Below are 24,411 nucleotides of genomic sequence, written 5' to 3' on the forward strand. Positions count from 1 at the left end.
CTAAAAATAAATAAATAAATGGAAAGCAATATTTTTCTTCTGCATAAAGTTTCAAAGTTGTATTAAGCCAATATTCAGTTTGAAAGAAGAACCATAACGTTTTGTTCAGAGTTACAAACATTTCAGAGTAACGAACAACCTCCATTCCCGAGGGGTTCGGAACTCTGAGGTTCTACTATAGATTAAATGAGAGATGGGGACTAAGGGAAATATAAAGGAATAAATAGAATAGCAATACTCAACGGATGGCCCCAGCAAGCCAGCAACTTGCCAGATCCTGGCATTTGACATCAAACTGTGCCAAGGAGAAGTTACCCCACAAGTAAGGGCTCGTCTACACTTACAGATGATCCTGGCATAACTATGTGTGATTTGTTACTAGATTAGCTGTGCTGGTAAAAGCCCACAGACACAACAGATCGACAAACTATACCAGCCTAAGCATTTTTAAACTGATCTAACAGCAGAGGGTTGTGCCATGATAGCTATACCGGTGTAACTATACTGGCAAAAGCCTCCTAGTGTAGACAAGGCCTAACTCACAATAGGCTGACATCTTGGAGCGGGGAGGATATTCACACTTCATTGGCTCTTGAGCATACAAGAGCCACCTACAAGGAGCACATGGGGAGGGCTTCATCTCACATCTGTGGTGGTCTGTGATTGCAGACAAGCTTTGCATCTTCACCACTGGGGTATCCACACTGGGTCTCTTACAGGTGTTTGCATCTAGGCTGGTGTTGGACACTAGATGGCACGGCCATGTGTCAACTCCATTGTCCAGCTGATTTCTCAGGCTATCAGTCTTTCCCTTCAAGTTTTCATTCAGACACAAGCACGTGGCTCTAAATTTTCGACTCCAGAAAGATCACTGCCAAAGCAGGGTCCATGCCAACTGTCACCAAACACCTTCCTGAGAGGCAGGTCAGCTTTTCCTGGACCTCTGCCCATTCTCATCGAGTTAGTGCTTACAGGGGATAACTTTGCACTGCGTAGGTCAGTGGTGCCTGGCATGACCAAGAACACACAACGAAGAGCCCTCTTCATAGAAGGCAACAGGGCAATCGCCTCTGTGGGATTATTCTGAGGATGCTTTTGGCCCAATGGAAGTAGGGTAACATGGACACCTTCCTACACCTCTGACCATTGTTCTCTTTCCACTTCTTCCACTCTTAGAGACTGTGTCCTCAAGCTAGGAGAGGCTAGAGGCCTTTAATGGATTAAAGCATCAACTGGAGTAAATGAGACAACTTAAGTCTGCTGTCACTCCAGACAGGGGTAGATTGAGTGAGTCCAGATAGATAGGGGAATTCTAGGAATGAAGACAAATAAGATTCTTATCCCCACACAGGAACCTACTGACCCTGATGACACAGTTATCCTGCAATCACCTTAAGAGGCTTTCTTATCAGATAGAACAAAGATGCAGGTTTAGAGCGGGTGGAAATTTTTTTGATTTCCCTTCTCCCTGCAAAATGACCCGATTTTGAAAATGATTTTTTGTGCACGCAAAAACTTTGATTTTCTCAAAATGGGGGTGTTGAAGGGCCCTTTGTCTCTTAGGGTATGTCTACACTGTCAACACACCCGCTCCCCATGGCAGAGAGTTTCAGAGTCCCGGGTCAACCAACTTTGCTTGTGGGGCTTGGCTATGCGGCTAAAAATAGCAGTGCAGTAGTTCCGGCTCAGGCTCTGACACCAACCCTCTCGACAGGTCTTAGAGCCAGAGCTCCAGCCCAAGTGGGAATGTCTACGCTGCTATTTTTAGCCTTGTAATGCAAGCCTCATGAGCCTGAGTAAGCTGATCTGGGCTCTCAGACTTACTACTGTGGGTATAGCTTTTTTTTTTTTTTCCCCCCTTTCCCCGCTTCCAGTTCAGATGTACCCGTACTCACAAGAGGTGGGGGATGAAACAGCAGATATTCTGGGGAAACCACATCTATCATCAAGACATTACAAGTTCAACATGTCATCTGTACTGGGGATTTTGTTTGGTTTTTGCAATGGCACTGGAATATTGGTGCAAATGCCCAGTGTAGATGTGCTGTACTGATGTGACTTACCCTGTTAACTTATTGGGTTTTAACCACACTAGTGCAAGATCCATTTTTCAGTAGTTCAGCGTGCCTGTATTAATACCACCTACTGAGCTTTTACGCTGTGTTTGTCATCTGCAGATCTCCAAGTGCTATACAAAAGGGAGTCCTTATGCCCATTTCACAGATGGGGAGAGAGAGAGAGAGAGAAAGAAAAAGAGGTAAAGCGATTCGCCCAAGGTCACTCAGCAGGCAGAGAGTAGGAATAGAACCCAGGTCGCTTCAGGCACAATCCACAGTCCTATTCACTAGACCAGACTGCCTCCCTTTGCATTACAGCACGTTAGAGGTAGTAGATAACACCAGCGCATATTCCCCCTTGTGTAGACAAGCCTTAGCAAGGCTAGTTAAGTGGGCAGCCACAATCAAGGAACAAAACACATGTCCCATCCCACCCCACAAACAAGGAAGAGTTCCAGCAAGAGTTGGAAAGGTGGTTTCCTGTGGGAGCTTGTGCCCCAGATCAGGGGGACCCACAGTTGCTGCGACCTCATCCACCGCATGCTTCTGGTCCCTTTCACACGGGCCCAAACCACTATGCAGAAGAAGGTAGGAAATAGAGACACTGTCACTAGCCATGGATGAAATCTCAAGAGACTGAATAATTCTCTCCCCGGTGTCTGAGCCCCACTAATCCGAAACTGCAAAACTGGGCAGGAGATGTCAGGAGAACAGGCTTCCCATGCCCGATACCCAGCACCTGCCGCCTCCACCAGGGCGAGGAATACAAGAGCATTCTATTACATACTACTACTCGTCTTAACCCAGACGAGGGTGTCACCTCCTCCAAATGTCACCTCCACCCCATCCAGGCCCTGGTCTTCATTGCACCTTTTACTCAAGTGTTCCTCCTGAGGCCTGGCCGCACACAAACTCCTCGCCTGAGCGCAGCGGTGCTTGTCACTTGGATAAAGGATGACACGCGGGGGCTGCTAACACTCAAGGTGCAGCGTGGGCACAGATCAAGAGTCCTGCGTGTCCTGGACCCATTGGACGGGACATCTCTCAAACACACTGAATTTCAACCTTTCCCTGATGCCTCGTTTTTTCCAACTCTCCCTCTCTGGCTCAAGCTAATATGAGGAAGAGAAAATGGCTCATGGTCTCCAACTCCAGCGGTTCAGCTCTTGGCTCTTCGGGACTCACGGGGGAGAGGGGAAAAGAAAAGATTTTTCCTCTCCTCTTCTTGAAAAGATCCCTCTTGGATGAAGGGAAGGAAGCCCAGGGCTGACAGCCGTTGAACATATTCCACTTGCACAAAAGCACACGCACATGCAACCCTACGCACAGCCAGAGATTGACAGCCACCGATGAGCAGAATTCCATAGAGAACGGAAATTTGTTCGGCTAAGAATCCACTCAGCACAGAAGCCTCCAGCAAAACATTGACTGTGGGTTGGGCAGTACGGGAGAGACGTTCCTACGTTGGACACGGCATACGGACACTGCGGCTCTCACACCCAAGTAACCTCATCACCTCCGACACTCCATGCATATTTTATAGCTGCATCATCCGGTAATAACTTACTCTGAGCTAAGAGTGACGCACCTGATGTTGAATTTTATGATAGGGTAACCACAAGAAAAGGGTGTCGCAGGTGGCTTAGGTCCACCTGCTCCACCAGCTCCCAGCCCCATTGCACCTCATTTATCCACTCCACCTCTATAGCCATATGCCCCTACGCCCTGGGCCCCTCCCTCCACCGACATGCCTGCCAGTGGTCTACCCCAAACACTAGGATTTACACACGCCACGCCCTTTCCTCCCCTTCGGCTTGCACCCGTTCCAATCTGTGCCTGCATCTGTGCCCCGAACCTGTGTGGGCGAGCTCACCTCTTTGGGTTGCTGCTTTCCGGCTTGCTGCTGCGTCAATAGCTGCAGGTGAAGCTGCTCTTGTTGCTTCTTGTAGTATTCCTGCAGCTGAGGGGAGGGAGAGCAGAAAGCAGCACACATCAGGAAGGCAGCTGGAAGATCCTGCCCATGCCGAACCACTTAGGTTCTTAAACTGGGCTTAGCACAAGACTGCTAACTCTGGCCATGTTATTGCCAGGCTTACAATGTTTGTTGGTTTGCTTAAATACCCAGCTCCTAAAGTCAGGTGAAAGAACATTTCAGCTATTTAAAGACAGCACTGGCAGTCTGCTGCTCTCTGCCCAACTCCATGGTAGAATTGAGACCCACAATCAAGATATTGACTCGCTGAGATAATTAAAATGCACAATTAATAATAAGTATTAATAATAAATACTCCCCCTTCTCAAGTGTCTTTCACTTGAAGCTCTCAAAGCCCTTTACATATACAAATTCAGCCTCGCTTGTTTATTAATCATCGTTTGTATTAGGGTACGATCTAGAAGCCTCAGCTGGGTCAAGGCCCCATTTTGCTAAGTGCAGCAACAAACATGTACTTAATTCAGTATTATCGTATGTATTAGCAATTAACTATCTGTGTTTTAGAGGGGGGAAGTTAGGTGCGAGGAGGTGGAGTCTCACCATCAGCTCGTGACATTGTGGGAAAGGAACCCAGAAGTCCTGACTCCCAACTTTCTGCCCTAGCCAGCAGAAGTACCCCCCCATAAACCCCAGGCGACCCTTTGCCAAAGGGTGTGGCCGAGATTGATGAGCAGGTCCCAGCAGCAGTCAAATTAAAACAGCCCATCAATGGGAATGAGACATGTTCCCAGAACAAACAGCAACATGAGTAAAGGTGACTCACTCATAATGGCTAGCGTGAGGGCAGAGAGGCTGAAATACTATGGTGACGATGAGAGGGGGCTATAGGAAAGTCTCTTCCCCCTTTCCTCTGGCTGGTATAAGCCTTGAGAATGCACTCCTGGCCTTTCTGAGTAATATTTCTCTCTCACACTGCTTTTCCTCCTTCAGATTAGACTCGCTGCTCTCACTTTGGAAGGAGCTGTGGTCTAGCAGCAGTTGGGGCAGGAGACAAGGAGCCAGAACACATGGGTTCTACCCCCAGCGAGCCACTTCCGCTCGGTTTACTCATCTGTAAAATGGGGACAATTATAACTACACAGGAAGCTTAATTAATGCTTGTAATGCACTTTGAGATCATCTGATAAAAGGTGCTTTTGTTCCATATTTTGGATTTTCAGGCAGGGGTAAATTCCAGCTCTAAGATTCCCTCCTCCCCCAACTCCCGTATCCAAATAAACTGTTCCCGATGGATCTGTTTTCCATAAAAGTAGCATCCACAAAGCCGGGAAAGCCTTGGCTTCTGCTGAATGCCTCTTTGGATGCTGGAAAACCTTTATCAGCTCAGGGATTGACAGCAGCAACTTTGCTTTTTCTGTCTGTGGAACAGGTTTGGAAAGCCAAGCTGTTTACCCGAAAGCCAATCAAAACCAGGTCTCTGTAACTCAGTTGAACAGGGTTCCGAGAACATTGGGTCAAGAGGTGAGAGGTGTGATGTTTAGTTTTCTTCTGGTGGAGAATGCAAGCTATTCTGGCCTGGGCTGTTTAATTTGCAGTCAAACATGTTTCTTTATCCGGCTCCCAAGAGGCTCCGAGAAGGACTCCACCCAGGTTAGTGTTTACCCTTTGTTCTTTCCCTGGGGCCAACCTTGAATCCTTATCAGCATGTTTGGAGTAAACAGGTAGGGAAGGCAAGAGAAGGGTGTGGAAGATGCTTGTGAGATTTCTCTTGCTCCCCTTCCCCCCACCCCAGCTGGAGAGATGTTTACCCAAGTCTGTGTGTATGTGTATGCGTATGTGTGCGCGCGCGCGCACGCACGCACTCGTTCGGGAATGCAGAGAAAGCTCAACTCCAAGGAACAAACCTCAGCTGCTAAGTCTGGGTCTGGATCCAGATCCAAAAAACCTGCCCCAACTCAGGGAGAGTCCAGAGTTGAGCTTGAGGCTCCGGGCCCACTAGAGAGACTGGGGCGAGCCATGAAGCCTGACCCCAGATCCAAACGTTCCCGCCCATTGGGCTTTGGCTCAGGCCTCTCCCCACTGAAAACCAAACCCTGAACAGGTTTTAATGTAGACGCTGTTGTAGGGATTTTGACGCAGCAGAATCCAGCTGCACTGGGATGATTGATAAATTACAATTCTTCCCATTCCATGGTGCCAACATGGTTGGGATCCCCAGGGCAAGCAAAATGGGGGACTGGAGACAGCCCTAGAGAGGGAAAGGGCCAGGCTGCTTGCAGGACGGCCTTAGAGGGGCTTCAGGCTCACCCTACACAGAGGCCAATGACACTGAAGAGAAGGGTGTGGCGTGCCGGCCAGTGCTGACCCTATTTGCATCCACGGGGCAGAGCTCAGTGAGCCGGCCACATAGGGCACATGGAGAAATGGAGACCTAGGCTGGCCCTACCTGTTGCAGCATGATCGCCTGCTGCTGCTGCAGCAGAGCTTGGAGCTGGGGAGGAGACAGGATCTGCTGCATCTGCTGTGGCGTAATCATCTGAGGCGACATCATAGCGACGGACACGGGGACCTGCAGAGACAGAGAGCGAGCGCGCGTTAAACACAACCCCACGCTGAGCTCGCAGGAGGAAGTTCTCACCTACAGCTACAAGCTCCATCGTGATCCGCATTAGCGGTCACTCCCTCGTTAAGGCCACAACAAAGTTTCCCTCCGTCTTAGACCCTTAAAAATCCTCCCCCAAATTTCCATCATCCACAGACTTGGTAGGCTGGGCCTGGGGATGCTTTAGGAACGTTCTACCCACTTTGAAGGCAAATCAGACACGGGGTTGTTCCCAGAATGATGCCCCCTCAATATACGGCTGTTAAGCTCAGCTCCAAAACCCCTCAAAAACTGGTTTGGGTCCCAGCGCTCCAGTGCTAGCAGAGAGGATTTAAAAACGTAGCCAGCATCACCAAGACCAAGCATTCAAAAGCTACAAGTTAGGCCCAGAAGAGCCATGAGATTTTTAATATACAGGTTTTTTTCCCTTGGGGAAGGGGTATTTCCCTTCTTGGTTTTGAGCTTTTAAGGGGGTCATGTTTTCAAGCTTTTCTCCACAGCCATGAAGGCTACAATCCTACTTGTATTTTAAATGAAAGCGGAGCTTCTCATGTAATCACGATTCCAGGAGCTGAGGTGTTAAGCAAACGTCATGAATCTCCAGAAAAAATTGCAAGCACTGATGTCATTGCCTAAAGGCTCGATTTTCAGAGGCACTGCACACCCATAAATCCAATTGTAAAAGGAAAAAATAAAAAAAGTCAGTGCTCTGTATCTTTAAAATTAGGCCCTCGAACCAGCAGAGGTTTGGGTTTTGCAAAAGCGAAACCATGTCTGGTTTGGATCCGGACTCCATTTTATCTAAATCTTAAAAGCCACGGGGGAGAGAGGTCAGAGGTTTTCCCATCTCTAGGGTCCTCATGGCACGTTTTGCTGAGAACAGTAGCCAGAACTTCTCTAACCCACTGCTGCTATGCAGCATGTGTTAGCTTAGAGGTAGCTGCAATGGGAAGATGGGGGCAGAGATTCTTGAGCTGCAAGGCGTACGATTTGGAGAGAATGTGGTGCGCACCGTGGGCGTGATCCTGTGAGATGCTGAGCACCTTCTGGGAGCTACAACTCTCATCCAGCCAAAGGAAGTTGTGGGGACTCAGAACCTTGCCCAGATCTTATTTTAGGCCATTTAGGGTAAGGCTGCCCTGAGCGTTACAAATGAGACGGTCCAAAAGCAATGGAGTTCACAGTCCTCAGGCAGGGGACTGGGGTTCCCTGAAGGAGAATCCAGAACCCAGAGTCCACAGAGAGTCTGGTGGCTCCCTGACTCAAAAAGCTGTAGCCGGAGGCCAGGGAGGGCTAAAGGCTGGGGAACGGTAGAGGGGTGAACCCACCCATGTCTCCAGGTGAGAGCTGGAGCCAGGCCTGAGAATATAACAGGATGGAGAAACACCCCAGCTAGAGGGGCTAGGGTGAGGCATGGTGAGATGCTGGAGCTGTACCCGGCCTCTCGATGTACAGTTGGGAGTTGAGAATAAGTAAATGTACTGTTCGGTCATGGCTGAGGACATCTGGACTATGGTTGTGGGACTTGTAAGAAATTACTCCTGAAAAGGGCTCTTTATAGGGGGAAAAAAACTTGTGTGGAGTTCCCGGGGGTCTCTGGAAGAAAGGGGAAACTGAGGCAAGCATGCTTGTAATGCCACTGCTGGAGGACAGTCAAAGTGGGGGTTGCCTTATCACATACCGTGGAGACTGCGGGCAGGCAATCAGCCCCCTGGGAGAAGGGAACTGCAAGTGCCCAGAAGAGGGAAACCAAGGAAGGGGGCTGCTTGCAGGGCCATCCAAGGACAGGATGGCTCTGAGAAATGGGGGAGGCAGGCCCGTGGCTTTTCCCAGGTGAACTGCTGTCACCTGCTCAGGTGTCGAGTCCCAACATCCCATTTTCAGGCCCATAGCCCGGACCGTCTCTTCCTCACCCTGCTTTTGTGCTGCAGCATTCAGGGAAGGCACTGGCAATAACTCGGGGGGGAAAACCCACAAACCAGGTCTTTTGCAACAGCTCTAGGGTAAGTTCAGTGTTCGCTCCCCCAGCCTTGCCTTCCCCTTCCTTCATTGCTTAAATTCTCTAAGACAAAACACACATAACAAGCTCGGGGCCTCAGAAGAAAGGGGAGAAAAGGGAGGCATTTGGACTTGTCAATCAAATGTCACCTCTTCACCTTCCAAACTGGTTCTAACAGCTGCATTGAAACATAGCTGGTTGGAAGCAGCCGGGTCAGAGAGCCCGCTGCAGCGGGGGGCGGAGGGGGAGCGCTGACCCCAGGCAAGCAGAAGTTCTTACTGGTGATAAGCCGGGAAGAGGTGGGAACAAGGGCAAGGGATTGAGTAGCAGATCCCAATGTGAAAGGTATCAAGAGATGCCAGTCCTGGATATTGCTGTCCGCGCGGGCTCCAGAACGACCGAAATAGAGCAGCTGCGGCTCCCAAACGGGGTCGTCGTCACTCACAGGAGCTTGGAAGTGGGTCGGAAGAAGACGGCGACCAACCTGCAGCGAACGCGCCCCCCTTGGGGGTTGCCTGAGCCTAGCTGCTCGGAGTCTGATGTGGAGGCAGAAGGGAAAAATGGCTTTCCTTTCCACCTGATGTCCACGGGTAACTGGCATGTCTGGGGTGGGGGCCCTGCAGGTGAAGTGGAGCACTGCAAGAGCTTGTGCAGAACAGATTGCACTTCCTGACCTGCAGCCCCTCCTAGCAGCAAAACCACTGGGACTCTAGCTCACAGGCTACGTATCACAAGCAGCTTCAAATTGTTTGAGTTTCATGAGATACGCACGGCTGCCGAGTCCCCTCCCTGAACTACTATGATTTTTCCAATACCTGGGGCTGCTCCTGGGGGAGGTTCATGGCTGACCCCATCCCCATGGGGTTGGGGGGGGAAGGTGGTAGCCAGGCTTATCCCAGGGGGAAGTGGTGTACGTGTGTGTCTCACCACACAGTGTCAGCAGTCCTGGCTTAGCTTAGCCCAGAGCAGGGATTGGGGCCCTGTGCTCAGCACGGAAATTGGGCTAATTTCATGATTTCCGTGAAATTGTGATTTACATGGGGCCTTATTCACAGTATGGGCCTCACATCTTGAGAGGTTCTCTCGGGGACCTTCCCCCGTCCCCATTGGCTGCCATGCTGTTCCCCCACCCTCCCCACTGGTGATCTTTTTCAAGCTTCCTTTAATATCATTTAGTCACTAAGAAATGAGGAGGAAGAGCCAGCACCGAATGGGCCAACCAGCTCTCCAAAAGCCACACTTAAGTGCTCCATGGACCACAGTCCTAATTAATCTGACTCACAGCAGTCACCTGAGCTGGGCACAGGGCTTTACAGCACAGGTGCTGCTCCTCTTCTTTAGGCACTGATCTAAACGTAAAGGAGGGAGTGAGAGAGAGCTGGAAAGAGAAAGGGGGAGGGAAGGGGACACTGGTGGCCAAAACAACTTCTAACAAAACAAAACTTCTAAAAATCAGACCATGGAGAAGTTATCAGGCTTTGCAGAGACATGAGGAACGTATCAATCATCTCTATCCAACTATTATTTCCAGCTGACATTAGTAACCCATATAATTATCATGCCACGGATCGAGTGCGCTACGAGAGCTTGCCAAGCTGACTTCTGTTACGTTAGCATGCACGTGTCTGCGCCCCCTGTGATTTGGGGTAATATTGGATGTCAAGTCCTGGGCATTTGCTCAGGAAATGATTTTCGCCCTGGACCAGTTTGGGAGCCAGAAAAAATTGGGGGGGGGGTCCTGAAAATTTCAGTACCCCCCTATCATCCTCCCCCATGTCCATGCAGAGGGCAGAAATCACCCCAGAATAGCTTCCAGGGGTTTGAGCCTGTAATGCTGGCCCAGGGGGTGAGCTGAAATCAGCACCTGGGAATGGAACGTAAAGCTATTGTACATTCCATGTTAACCCTGCACCGTTCGCCTCTACGTGGGACTGTATGCATCACGAGCCCTCCCTGGACATCTGCAGAAAATCTCTTCCACCGAAATCAACTCTCCTAGACGCTTTCCGTCACCATGAGAGCATGTAACCTCGGCAGGCCCACAGCAGGGAAGCCTGCTTCTCCAAGGAGGCTCCACGATAGATTGGTCTTAGCCAGAGTGACCCTGCGATAGCTGAGGGCTAAGTTACCAGGAGGCGGGGGGGGGGGGCTTAAAAATCAGGCTGAAGATTTTCCTCACTCTCTGGTCCTGCTGGAGGCAGAGCACGTGTGGGGCATGGGAAGAGGAGATCTCAGTTCCAGCTGGTGGTGAGTTACCTCCTACTTTGGTCCCAGCTCTGTATGGGGAGATTTAGTCAGGCAGGGAGCAGCTGAAATAAAGCACAGGCCCCTGACCACTAAATAGCTGCTCACAGCCAGCACTGTTAACATTTCTGGCAACCTTCCCGTGAGAGAGCTGCAGTAACCTATTCTCATCTGTAGGAGGCGCTTGGCCTCAAACACCACCATTTACACTGTTTAACCCTGCAAATGAATGAGGCTCCCCCCAAATCCTTTTTAACTTGCCCGAGGCCATATCAACCACAGACTACAACTGCCCTCCCCACCATGCAAGGGCCCTGGGCCGAAGGGAGCCTAACTCTTCCAGGGACTGTGGCTGAGGGTATTTGATGTGCGCCCCCCCCCCGGCCCCTTTTCAAACAGAGCCGGACATGCGTTCATTAGGATTTGTGCTGCCAGAGTGCTGCAAAGAACCACCAGCCCGTCAGGGCTGGAGTTTGGAGAGGAAGGTGGCTTGCTTATTCTCAGCAATCCGTGCTTCTTTTATGCAACATGTTTGCAGGTATATCTGAAGGTATTGCTTTGGACTTAGGGAGTAACTCTTTGCCCTTACAGAGCTGTCTGCAATCAAGGGTCTCAGAGGCAGGTAACCACTAGCCCCATTTGACAAACACAAAGAGGTGAAGCAACTTGCTTACGGTCACTTCACGGCACAGCTGAGCACAGAACCCAGGAGTCCTGGCTCCCAGCTCTAATGACTCCAGCACACTTCTTCCCAGAGTTAGAAACAGAACCCAGGCCTGATCTCTGCAATATGGATTCCCACCTACTTAAGAGACCTGCTTCTTCCCGTAAGGCTCATCTCAGCAGCTGGGCAGAGCCGGGGGTGGGGGGGCTCATCGAGGGGGCCACTCTCCATGGAATTTGCTCCACTTCCACCCTATTGGACCAACTGAGCCGGAGTTTGCCGACCTTTGAGAAAGGTTGCAAGGCTTATCTATTTACTCAGGCTTTTTGCTAGAGGGAGGTGCCCCGAGTGGGTGGAGTTTCATTTGTCATTTCAGATCTCTCTCTCTCTCTCTCTCTCAGCTGACTTCTTTTAAAGTTATTTATTAATTGTTGCATGCTCACCCAGAGGCTGCAACTCAGGTATCTTGAATGAAAGTCAGCCTGGGAAAAATCGAGGCCACAGGAGCGCTTCATCCGGGCAGAAGCCGGACTGCTTGCCCTCCTCGCTCTGGGAGGAAAAGTGCAAGCACTCCGGGGGCAGGGAGCACCTTTCGGTTCTGTGTCTGTACAGCGCCTAGCACAACGGGGTCCTGGGCCATGACTGGGGCTTCTAGGTGCTATGGTAACACACACAGAAATAGAAAGTGCTAAATTAGTCCCTGCAAATAGCTGCACAGCCCTCCCGCCATTGGGACATCTGCAAACACTGGTCACCAGACCAAATGCATCACTGAGGGGGCCTCAATATGGGCTGTGGCAAAGCCACTGCCTTGCAATGGGGAGTCCAGGCTCTTTGGCTACCAGGGCAAGGAAGCCATTAAACAGCCTTAGTGGTAGCCATGGTCTCCACTATCTGTTTTCCTAGGAATTAAATGAGATGACCAGTTTGATAAGCTGTTGTTAAAACTCTTCCTAGCCTGGTTGATGATCTGACCAGTTGGGTATTCTCTCACCCAGCAGTGGGACACTTGGAGATTTAGAGACACAAATCCATGCAATGGCGGCACCAGGGTAAGTGAGAGCGCAGAGTCCGTGCCCGCTACCGGGGAGCTAAGCCTCACTCTAATTTCCCTTTGCCATTCATCAGCTAGCAACATGCTTGGAATGAGAGCCTATAATTAATCGCTCATCTGCAGCCCCCATCCAAAGTCTTCCCCCGCCGCAACCACCACGCAGCGTGTCCTATTTGATACACGTTTGCTGGCATTTTCAAATAGGAGGCATTCTAATTACTGGAGAGTTATAACACCTTCCATTTCTCGCCCGGCGGACTGACACCCTGTCAAGAGCAAAGAGAATTGCCAGAGGTTTTGACAACACTAATTGCCCCTATAATCAAAAAACACAAAGGAGAAGCGATTAGTCGTGAGGACCGCAGCTCTCGATCCGACATGAGGTTTTCACAACGTTACAAGAAAACAAAAGCGGCGCCTTTTAGAGTTTGATGGCTGCTAACAAAAGCAGAATTATATTTTCATACAACCTTTGTCTGCCTTAAATGGCTTTCCCCCTTTGCGCTACGATGCTAAACTGACACGGGGAACGGTTCTTGTGGCTTCTTGAGAAGTGGGGGCGGAGAGGTACCTGGGCTTTGGTTCCCGCAAGATGTGTATTTGGAGGCTGAAGATTTCTTGTTCCAGGTCTTACATTATGTGAGGGGACAGGTTCTCACTGCACCATTGGCTCAGGTTATCTAGCTAACGTCAAGTCCCTTCAAGACACCATGGGTCCGGGTACTACAACTGGTTGGAAAACGGAGATTTCCTTCTCCCTCCCCCTCCCGCAAATTTTCAGGTGAAAACCAGAAGTTTGAGGTTTGTTGACAAAAAGGTCACAATTTTCTATGAAAAGTGGAAAACTTCCACAAAAGTATTAGTTGAGTCAAAAACTCAATTGTCCATTGCAAACAGTTTCGCCCAGTCCTATTGGGTACTTATATGATCCCTATCACAGAGGTACCTGAGCACCTTGTAAACGGGTCAGTGCCCCTGAAACATGGGGCGTATTGTCCCCATTTCACAGATGAGGAACTGAGGGAGAGAGATGAAGTGACGCATCAAGCAAAAAATATAAACTAGGCGAGTCAACAGGGTTACCTCACACCACATCCAAGATTTCCCCAGGAAACAATGATCCTCATGTCAAACCTAGAGGCAGATGAGCGACATGGAGTTGTCCCCAAAAGGGCTTGGACGCAGGACTCTCTTATGAGGGGCTCCACGAGCATCTAATCTTAGCCAGCGTGTCCGTGAGGCCGTTGGGAGAGTCAGTGAAGAGACATGAAGGGTTTTCAGTTTGCTGGGGACGCCCAGCTCTACGTGCCTGAGAATGAGGCCAAGGATCTGGACGAGATTGGGGCACGCACGAGAATGCAGGGGGCTTAGCCTCAATCCTCGGATCACTGTGCACGAGGAGAAGCAAACAGAAGCACTGGCGGAGGTAATATCACCCTCTCCAGCCCCCATCGTTCGCAACCAGTTCCTGACTCAGGGGTCTAGTTGGATTCCCAGCTGCTCAAACTGAACAACTGTCCTGGTTGCCACTGCTATCCGTGCACAGGAGATGCATGCCAAGCCATCTATCTCCACAGGCCTGGTAATAGCCACGCTAAGGCGCCTAACAGCATCTGAGATGATAAAGAGGAAAGCGAACTGAGCAGCACGTATCCAAGGGATGTCTAAAAACATGGATGCTGAACAGCTTATTTAACCCAGAGCCCTTTAACGCACCGCTTGGGACAGTCTTAATGGGAGATTTCAGAGTAGCAGCCGTGTTAGTTTGTATTCACAAAAAGAAAAGGAGTACTTGTGGCACCTTAGAGACTAAAATTTATTTGAGCATAAGCTTTCGTGAGCTACAGCTCACTTCATCGGATGCATTTGGTGTATTTTCCACCAAATGCATCCGATGAAGTGAGCTGTAGCTCACGAAAGCTTATGCTCAAATAAATGTTAGTCTCTAAGGTACCACAAGTACTCTTTTTCTTTTAATGGGAGACAGTCACATGAGCCATGCTGCCAAAGCATGACTCGCTTGCACAGCTATTGCAATACACCCATCATGCGGGCATTCATTTGCAAGGGCCACGACCAATACCTAGGGATGTGGCTAAACCGGAATCTCAGCCATCGGGCTCCTGGTTTTCTAGGCATAGGCTTTAATGAGCTATCTACCATGTTCAAGTAAGAGATGAACCCTTGCTAGAAAGATCAGCACTGAGAAAAATAAACTGTGTATTCCCGGGACACAAGGGGTTAATGCTCAAATGTGTCAGATAGAGCACTAGGGTCTCAAATCCCAGCCAGGTTGAATGGTTCTCCCATCACATAAAGGCAGTGAGCCATTTGGCATTAATGGCCACTCCCTTAACCTGCATCTAAGCAGTGGTAGATGTTAACAGTAGGAGATTACTGGGGCATGGGGTTGGGTTTTATTCTTTGTACAGCACCTAGCACAGCGTGGGCGGTATAGAAGAGCAACGGCATACCATGGTAACGTGGCAGGTCCAAATCAAGGCGAAGGAACCAGCATGGCCATTTGGAAGCCTACACAGTACTCAACGGCTCCCTCCACGCCTCTTCCTACTCAGGATTATCTCCAGCCACCCCAATGCCTCCCCTCCTTGGGAGCTGAACTTTTTCCTCTCTCCGAATATTAACTCTCCAAGAACCACCACAAAAGCTTTGCCCGGGCAGCCCGGGCTGCTGGATTCTTCTCTCCAAGAATGGCCTGTATTATGTGTCATAGCTGGCATCTGCCAGATAGCGAGCTAAAGAAGGGAATGACGCACTCCTTGGCCCACTGCCATTCCACAAAACTGCTTACTAAACAGCTTTGGCCCTTTAGCAAATGCCTTGACGTTGTATCTCCGATATGAGAACAGGATCGGTGGGAGGAGGGGGATGAAAAGGTGATTTTCTGAGCTGTCTTGGCTGTAATCCCACCATGCCAGAGACGGGAGGGTGGCAGGGGAAATAACCAGTCTGTGGGTGGAAAACAAGTCTCATGTTAAAGGGGAAGTTCTGGTATCGGTGTAAATCTGAAGCAAGTTCACGGAAGCCAGTAGCGTTCAATGGGATTTTACACTGGCGTCACAGAGCAGACTCTGGTAGGGAGGATTCTTACAGGAATGAGATTTCAGGACTGAATGAGCATTGTGAAAAATAAACCTTCCTTTGCAACCCAGAAGAGAACGTTCCTTCCAGATAAGGTTCATTAGTGAAGCAGAACAGGGGAAAGCCGCACACTGAATGACTATGTTGACTGAACTGCCTTCTTGCTTGGAGTTTGACTTACTGGAGCAGCATAAGGAAGTCCGAAACTCAACGAAGGAGGAAATTAAAGACCCCCTTCATTCCTGGAGTTGATATCCCAGACAGGAACCTTGCAGTAGTGGAGAAGCAGGGGTGGTGGGGACCAATGATTCAACTATTGTAGCGAGTGAATCCTCTTATCTCAGGAGACAAAAGTTTGAAGCTTGAGAGATGCAATTTATCTTCACAAGTCAGGGCTGGGGCCATTCCCCACTAGCACGTGGAATATTAGAAAACCCACAACTTGCCCAGCCTCAAAGAGTTAATGGATACATCTTCAGCTTCCGTTAGAAACAATGTTAATCATAGGAGCATATTTCCAAGAAGTTGGGAAACTACATGAAGCGCAAAGGGTCAGGCATCATAATGAGCAAGCTGGGAACAGTAAGTTAGAGCATTGAGAGAGAAAGGTCTTTAGTCACTTTTCTTGCTCATCTAAACCCTTTCCTGTATATCCCAGTCGAAAAGCTAACACAGAAGAGCAAACCCAGCTGCCCATCCAGCTGCACAGCTACGGCCCTGATCCTGTAGTCTGTTGCATGCAGACGCCAGAATCCCATTTACTTGAGTGGGACCATAACACAGCACATGGGCCAATCATGTGCATCTCGCTGCACAATCAAGATGTGTATTTAGTTATACACACTATATATTTATACACACACACACACACAAGCTTCATTTGAAAGCATGTATGCTGGCCACACAGCTCAGGGCACCATACGATAGGAACTCAAACCCCATGATTAAGATAAAGATAATTTTAAGAACATCCTTTTTGAATCCGAAAACAAAACACACATCAAGTGGGTCTGTGATGGGGACGGGACGAGCTAGACGAGGAAAGAGAATAAATACCTGGCCAACACCAATCTTACAGTGGCTTTTCTTTAAGTGGATGGACCATGATAGATCCGTAAGCCATATATCCCCCCTATAGCGCAGACATTCTCATCTACTCTCTAGCTGGGATACTGCCCCATGCAGGCAGATGGCCCAAAGCATTTCACTTTGAATTTGGACTAGAAGAACAGATTGTAATGATGAATCCCCACCAGATACACACACCCCACTCGAGAGCAAGCCTCGGCCCAAGCCCCATCACTATATTTGCTGGCTCCCAAGAAAGCATCAGGCCGACACATCTCCAGCTGTGCTGCAGGAAGCGGCTGCCTGTATTTCAGGCTCTGGAGTTTATTTGGTCTCGACTCCGTTTTAAAAGGCAACAGCGAGGGCTTTAAATACTCATACCTGGACTCTGATATTACACTGCAATAATGCCACGGACTTCCAGGGAGTGACTCCCAATTTAAAACCCACTGAGTAAGACTGGAAACAGCCCCTGGAATCTACTCTGTTGTTTCAAGTCAATAGTAAAACTCAACGGAGGCAAGATGAGGCTTGAAGTGAGAGCGTCAAGCAACATACACATACCATGGAGAATCAGAACGAGAAAGTGAACTTTGCGTATAGATGAGAACAAGAGACTGATTCTTCATTACCTTATACCATGAGTAGCTGGTGTGAGTATAAACTGCTACAAATGCAGAATGGTCTCTCTGGATAGATCTCTTAGGTATTTATATGGTCCCTATCACCACAGTATCTGAGCATCTCACAATTTCCCCATGTATTTATCCTCGCAGCAGCTCTGTGAGGTGGGGAAGTACGGTTATCCCCATTTAACTGATGGAAAATCTGGCCTCAGATCCCCAAGGTATGTAGGTGTTGCTGCGCTCAGCATTGCAAGGCCTAATTGATTTAGGAACCTAAATCTCACATTCCAAAGGGGTTTAAGCACTTACGAGACAACAATCCCATTGAGAGTTAATGGGGTTTAGGCCCTTAAGTGCCCAAATCACTTTTTAAAATGAGACTTAGGCATTGCAACGCTGAGTGCCACAACCGCTAAATACTTTTAAAAAAACATCTGGGCCAGAAAGACTACGTGAGTGACCCAAGCTCACATGGGCAGAGCAGGGAGTTGAACCCAGATCTCCCCAGCCCCAGGGTAGTGCCCTAGCCACTGCACCATTTAATGCTCTCTCTGCACTGCTGAGAGTGATTTCACAGGGTGCAGTGGCAACTGGGAACGGATCCAGGGCGAGCCCGTGGAGCGCACCCAGGAGAGGTGGTGCGCGAGGGAGCCTTTCCGGGCAAAGGTGAAGGCAGGAGCAAGTATGTGGGTGAATGGGAGCGAGCGTATACACCTGTGCAGAGGAGAGCAGGCGAGTTTGATGTTTCAGTCAGGTGTAAAAAGCTATGAATATGCTGTATGATCTCACCTGCACACATCCTCGCCAGTGCCAGGCACCCCAGTAGGTAGAAACTAATAGGACCCCGCTGGGCTGAAAGGCCATACGAGTTAAAAGGAAGATGGCTCATGTATCCCTAGAGCAGGGAAGAGCGCCCTTCATCTGAACATTTCCCGTGCTGAGGATCCCTTTCAAAATCTGCCACACCCCAGAGAGAGAAGGCATCACACCACATCCCAGCCTGCCCCCGCCTTGGGAATGGGCATCACTGACAAAACGTACGCAGAGGATCAAAACCCAAAGGCAGGTGTCTATCCAGGGTGGGGTTGGAATCTTATTTCCCTCAGACAGATACCCGAGCAGGGCGCTCTCTTCCTTCATAGGATATCAGGGTTGGAAGGGACCTCAGGATGTCTAGTCCAGCCCCCTGCAGGACCAATCCCCAATTTTTGCCCCAGATCCCTAAATGGCCCCCTCAAGGATTGAGCTCACAACCCTGGGTTTAGCAGGCCAATGCTCAAACCACTGAGCTATCCCTCCTTACCCTTTGACAACACTTGTCTAGCTTGTCAGGCCAACAAAGTCTTACAGAATTGAAGTGACTTCTTGGTCATCCGCTCTCCAAACACCATTGCTCTCCTTGGAGCAGCTGGGCCCCTGGGCTGGTGTTATTCCTGTAGCCTGCAGGTGTGGACCAAGCCACTGGTTAGGGATCACTATTTGGCAGAGGCCAGCCAGCCAAAGGGAAGGGGATATTGGAGAAAGGGGCCTAAGACCTCGGCGCTGCAGGTTCAAGTGGAAAAATCTCAGCGCTGCACCAGCAGAGTTCAAAGGGGCTGTTCTATTTCTCCTCAAGAGGGAACGCAGAGGAGCCGGTATTGATCTGTCTTCATTACCCATTTCACTCAAGTTTCAAATCAACAAAATACACTTTTCCGCTCCAGCGCCCTCCCTGCCGCAGCCGACAAAAGAAAAAGCAATTTCCTCAAGTTTGCTCCAAACCCTCTGCTCCTTCCTCGGTACCCTTCCTCCCTCTCCCATGACAGACACATTTTTAGCCCGAGAGACCTTGTCCCACAGGGGACAGGAGTCTCCCCCCACCCCCAGCAGGCAGAGAGCAGGATGGGATGTTATCTCCTAGCCGGCCACCTGCTGATCCATGCTATGGCTTCTAGGTTGACAGGAAGGGGGGTGGTTCCTGAGTGAAATTGCTATCTTTTTGCCTGGATGTTCACAGCCTCTACTCATCCACAGAGCAGCATGGGACAGTGGTAGTACAGGGATCCCAGCTGCCTAGTCTCTAAAAGGGACTGGAAACAGGCTATACAGCTTGACACTTCCAAGCCTTGGGTACAATAGTGCCTAGGATGACAATGACACAAAGTAGTGCCCACTGAATGGCTGTTTGACAGCTGATGGGAAATGAGCTTGGTGGGTCTTGGGCCAGATCCCAGGAGGCAACTTCCGTATCACAAGTTGCTCCCACCGCAACTGGCGCTTGTTGGCAGTCCAAAGAGCGAGTGGGAATAGGGATCAAATCCTCTTTCTTACCTCTAGAGGGCGTCCCTTCCAAGGCACCCTAGGGGGTAGTTGTCAATGTCTCTCTTACATCTGTTCTAAAGGTCAACGGGGATTTAGTCTCCAGGTCCATCATTCTGGTAATCAGCACTAAACTCACTTTTAAAAGAAAGTCGGAGGGGCTTCCAGTATCCAGAGCCGTGGTTCTCAACCTATTTACCATTGTGAGCCGCATATGTAGCTCTTTTACGTGTTATGTGGGCTGCATCCACACAATATCTACACTATCTGTATGGCCCTGAGGATGTCATATTGGTTCGCAAGCGTTGCAAGCCATTGATCCAGAGTCACACCTAAAGGGATACAGACTGAAAACCCCCCACCCACCCAACTCATCCCACACAGAGCCAGTGAACAGCCACCAAAAGTTAAATTTCATCCACTTGGTGACATGGGCTGGATCTGAACCAGGGACTTGGCTCAAACAGCCCATGACTGATCCCCAGCCTCTTAACAGCTGTAGCAGTTCACTGGGAAAGCTCAGTGCTAGAGGGTGACCGCAGGCACAGAGTTCAGGAGAGTGTGGATCTAGAGATGTCATTCAGCAAGACCTGCCCATGGAGCTACGAGATTCATCCTGAGATTCCCATTCAGATCAGCTAGGATTGCAGGTACTCAGCCCGTCATGATCAACAAGCTAAGACTTGGCAGGCTTTCACTTGGCATGGAGATGGGAACACATATGGGAACCAGAAAACACCAGCCTTGTGACACCACACCCCCATTGAGGCTGGAGAGCACCGTGCATTAGGTGTTTTATCAAACACCTCTTGAATTGATTCTTCCAGCATCATCTAGTGCCCCTGCACTGGAGCAAGGGACTCTGCAGGCAGTTTCGTTATTAAATTCCTGGGGGCGGAAATGTAGGAACACAAACCATGCCATGATGGGTGAAGAAACCACTTACAGTGACAGTAACCACCCACATGCAATTTCTTTTTAGGGGAGAAAAAGGGGAGGTTTTGTTTTAATGGTGCAAAGCAATTTCTTGTAATGTTCAGACTGCATCTCTGGGTATATCGAAGGAAAGAGGATTGCGGGAGGCTCCACATTTGAAATACAGAGTCCTAGCAAGCTCAGCAGCTACTTATTGCTTTTCAAATACACATAAGCATCATTATCTTTACTATCACAGCCAGCTCGATGCCCCAGATGTACCCCTATCAGCAAGGATCCTTAGAACAGGGGCCGGATCCTGACATACTGAGGCCCAAGTTCTCAAGAATGGCAGCTGATGTTGGGCACCTAAGAATGGGGGCATCCCAACTGAGATCTGGGGCCTGGTTTCGCAGAAAGTGCTAAGCGCCCATCTCTCTCACTGGCATCCCTGGGAGCTGTGGATCCTCAGCGCCACTGAATAAAAATCAGTCTTGTGTTGGGGAGAGTGCCCAAAAAATGAGACCCAAAAAAAAAAAAAAAATCTATTTATCAGTGGCCACCTTTCATGATATCCAAGGCATGATGAGACGGACACTTCCCCCCCCCCCCCCTGTGCCTCAGTTTCCCCATTTGTATAATGGGGATGATGGCACCGATCTCCTTTGTAATACGCTTTGAGATTGACTGATGGAAAGTGCTATAGAAGAGCTAAGTATTATTATAATGGACATTTCCGCCTGCCAGATATCAGACCTAACCTCCATGCAGTTTTTCTATTTAAATCCAGTAGACCCCGACTCAGCAAAGCATTTAAGCATGTGCTTAAGTCCCACTGAAATCAACGAGACTTGAGTATGTTCTTAAAAAGTCAAGCATATGCTTAATTCCTCTGCTGTATGAGGACGGACTGCTGAGTGAGGGTCTCAGATGCCAGCAGGGGGTTTGGGGGACTGGTTTCAGCCTGAATGGGGGATTGCATCCCCTTCATTTTGAACAAACTCCAAAAATCTCCAAAGTGAAACTCAGCTGAAAGAGAGGAACTTTTTATCTGGATTTAACCGAGAGCCGCAAATCAGGCCAGCCTGAACCCCCAGAGTCTGTTTCATCCAGTCCCCTATTAAACAATGGTGTGTGTCATAGCCTTAACTTGACAGACAGAGGGCCCTGCGTGAAAAGGACAGGCGGTGCTCACCAGAACAGAGCCCGGCTCACCAGATCACTGCACTAGGTGCGCAGGAGGAACCAGTTTCTATGGCCAACTGGACTGTGCTTCCACAGGGTGGTGCTGAGCAGGTCTGAGTGCCCTCAGCTCCCTGGGAAGTCAGCACGAGCTCAGCAGCCCAGTGCAGAATCAGGCCGCTAGCCAGACAAAGAGCAACTTGGGGAGCCAGGCCACATGCCTAACTCCTGCCCGACAAGTGAGACAACACAAGGATTGCAGGAGCCATCCCTCCGGGGCCTAATCCTGAACAAGTGCTGATCACCTGCATCGCCCACTGAAGTCAATTGAAGTGACGGCTGTTTAGGAACCTCACTCACAAAAGTCTCCCCAGGCCTCTGATTCCATAGCGCCCTCCAAGAGCGGTGTGCTTCCCTCATTCACTCCATGCTCTCTGCCCCCCCACCGGATTTGGTGGTGGTGAAGCTCTGCTCCCTGCCTGTGCCGTCTCACCATACAAGAGCCTCTCTCCTTCTCCACTTCAGTCTGAAGAAACCCTCCTGGTCAATCTCATCCACACCATTCCCCGTTAGATAAACTTCCTTTCAAAGGACTCTGCTTAATCCTCTATCTCCCCTCCTTCAAATCCTCCTCCAGCTGCTGGGCAGGGGCAAGCCGGGAAGGAGGGGGCGGGGAGACAGGCTGCTATTCCTGACTCATACAGCCTACAACTTTCACAAGTTCTTTTGCAAGACAAAGGGGCGGGGGCGGAGGTGGGGGGGGGGCAGAAAGCTGGACTCTTAATTCAGAACAAGCCAGCCAGATGGATGGACAGACAGCTGCGAAAGGGCGGGGTGGGATGGAGGAACAGAGCACAAGAGAGAAAGCAGATCATGAAGAACTGAAGGTGAAAGGGAAGATAAACAGGCAGTGACAGAAAGAGACACACACCATGGGAGAAGAAACAGGAGGAGGGAAAACAGAACGTGAAAGAGAGAAATGGAGAAATACACACACACACACACACACACACACACACACACACACAGAGAGAGAGAGAGAGAGAGAGAGATATGTAACCGGAATCTGACTTCACTCGTACTGTCTTTGTTCTTTCAAGATATTTTCCATCCAATGACTGCATTTCCTTCCTGAAAACACTATTGGAAAAAGCTGGCTGCTTGCGCGAGAGAAACCCTGACTAATTATTACTGTTAATACCGCAGCTGTGATTTCCCCTCATCCCCTTCACTTTCAAACCCATTAAGGCCAGGCGGCAGCAGGTCCGTTGTCCCTACGGGGGGTCTGTGCCTCTGAGGCAGGTGGGACGGAAATGGAGACCTGTTTCAGAGTGGTTCTGGACTCCATCCTATCCTGCTAAAGGGATGGAGGTTTTCTGGGGAGTTTCAAGCCTGCAGCTATCAGACAGGAAAGATCTATTAGGTCATCCAGCCCAGTCTCCTGTCCCTGCCAAGGTGGGATTCCTTCCCCTAGTGCTTTGTCCCAAATAAAAATTTAAAAGGTTTCAAGGAATGGGACTTCCAGTGCTCTTGCAGAGAAGCTATTCCAACCCACAACACACCACAGGCCTGATCTGAAGCACACTGAGGTCAAGGGGAACGAAGGCACGAGGCGAGGCAAACCCCCTCTATTTGTAATGCGCTCGATATCAGGTTTGCCAAAGAGGGGAAGGGAGGTGGATACCCCCAGCCGCTCAAAGACACCCCCTGGCCCAGCCCCAGCAATAATGCTGTCGGTGCAGAGAATGAGACAGATCTGACAGAGAGAGATGGGGGAAAAAGATCAGGAGGCAATTATACAGCTGGCAACAGAACAGGAGGGAGGAAGGAAAAATAATAATAAAAAGTGAGGCGGGGGCATGAATTTAATCCCATTCCAGGCACGTGTTGCCAGATCAGTGGGAGGAAAACAAATGGCAACAAAACTGTCCCGAGGATCTCGCTCTCTGGGGCACCTGGGTGAGCAGAAACTGACCTTCCTTTCCTCCCTCCTGCCCCAGGTTCCCCCTCCCACCTCCAGTGGGCTTCAGAGCCAGCTCTGCCTGCTATAGGAAGGACCTCCGGCTCAGAGAGAACTCGTGCTAATTACTTTCCTTTGTTAATTAAAACCCACGTGGATCTAATAAGGTAACCTGCTGTTTGCCCGATAAATTTAATTAGCCTGAAGGGAGAGCCCCTCCACACAGCTATTTAAATTGTCACTTTACATTCACTTGGGCCTTGCTTCTCTCCCCCTCTCCTTCTCTTTTTGGAGTTAGGGCCCCTTTGCTGACCCCCTTGGTGGGAGGAACCTCCCATCAACAGGCTGAGGGTAGAGAAGGGCGCTGCCTGTGAAAGGGTGCAGGGGAGAGGGGGGTCCATGACCATGGTCACCCCCTTGTAGAGATTGAGGGGGTGGGGCCAGGCTTCAGCCCCCTTTCCCTCTTGCCACGATTTTACTCCCCCTGCCAGCACAGTTCTCCCGCTCAGCAGTGCCCTGTCAATGCCAGTGTAAAGCACCCTGGTATCTCTCTCCCTATAGCGGCTGGTCCCTGTAAGAGGATAAAGACCTACTACCATCTCATGAGTCACTCTTTTAGCTCATGCTTTCAGTGCGGCAGGTCCCAGGTTCAAACCCCACTGCCAGTAACCGCCCCCCCCCCCGTAGTGCCAGTGACCCCAGCAAGC

The 24,411-nt window shown here is 49.9% G+C and overlaps 1 protein-coding gene across 4 annotated transcripts in view; it reads right to left on the reverse strand.

Annotated features, from left to right (window-relative positions):
- The window catches only part of FOXP4 (forkhead box P4), a 133,613-nt gene that overhangs the window by 42,113 nt on the left and 67,089 nt on the right, over window positions 1–24,411 (reverse strand). For all 4 annotated transcript variants that reach the window (XM_038379963.2, XM_038379964.2, XM_043500355.1 and 1 more), the window contains exons 4-5: window positions 6,437–6,559; window positions 3,931–4,017 (exon numbers count right to left, since the gene is read on the reverse strand). In XM_038379963.2, coding sequence (XP_038235891.1) covers window positions 3,931–4,017; window positions 6,437–6,559 — 210 coding nt within the window. The remainder of the gene's footprint in view (window positions 1–3,930; window positions 4,018–6,436; window positions 6,560–24,411) is intronic.

Source organism: Dermochelys coriacea, chromosome 21 (assembly GCF_009764565.3).
Source record: "Dermochelys coriacea isolate rDerCor1 chromosome 21, rDerCor1.pri.v4, whole genome shotgun sequence".
Taxonomy (NCBI): domain Eukaryota; kingdom Metazoa; phylum Chordata; order Testudines; family Dermochelyidae; genus Dermochelys; species Dermochelys coriacea.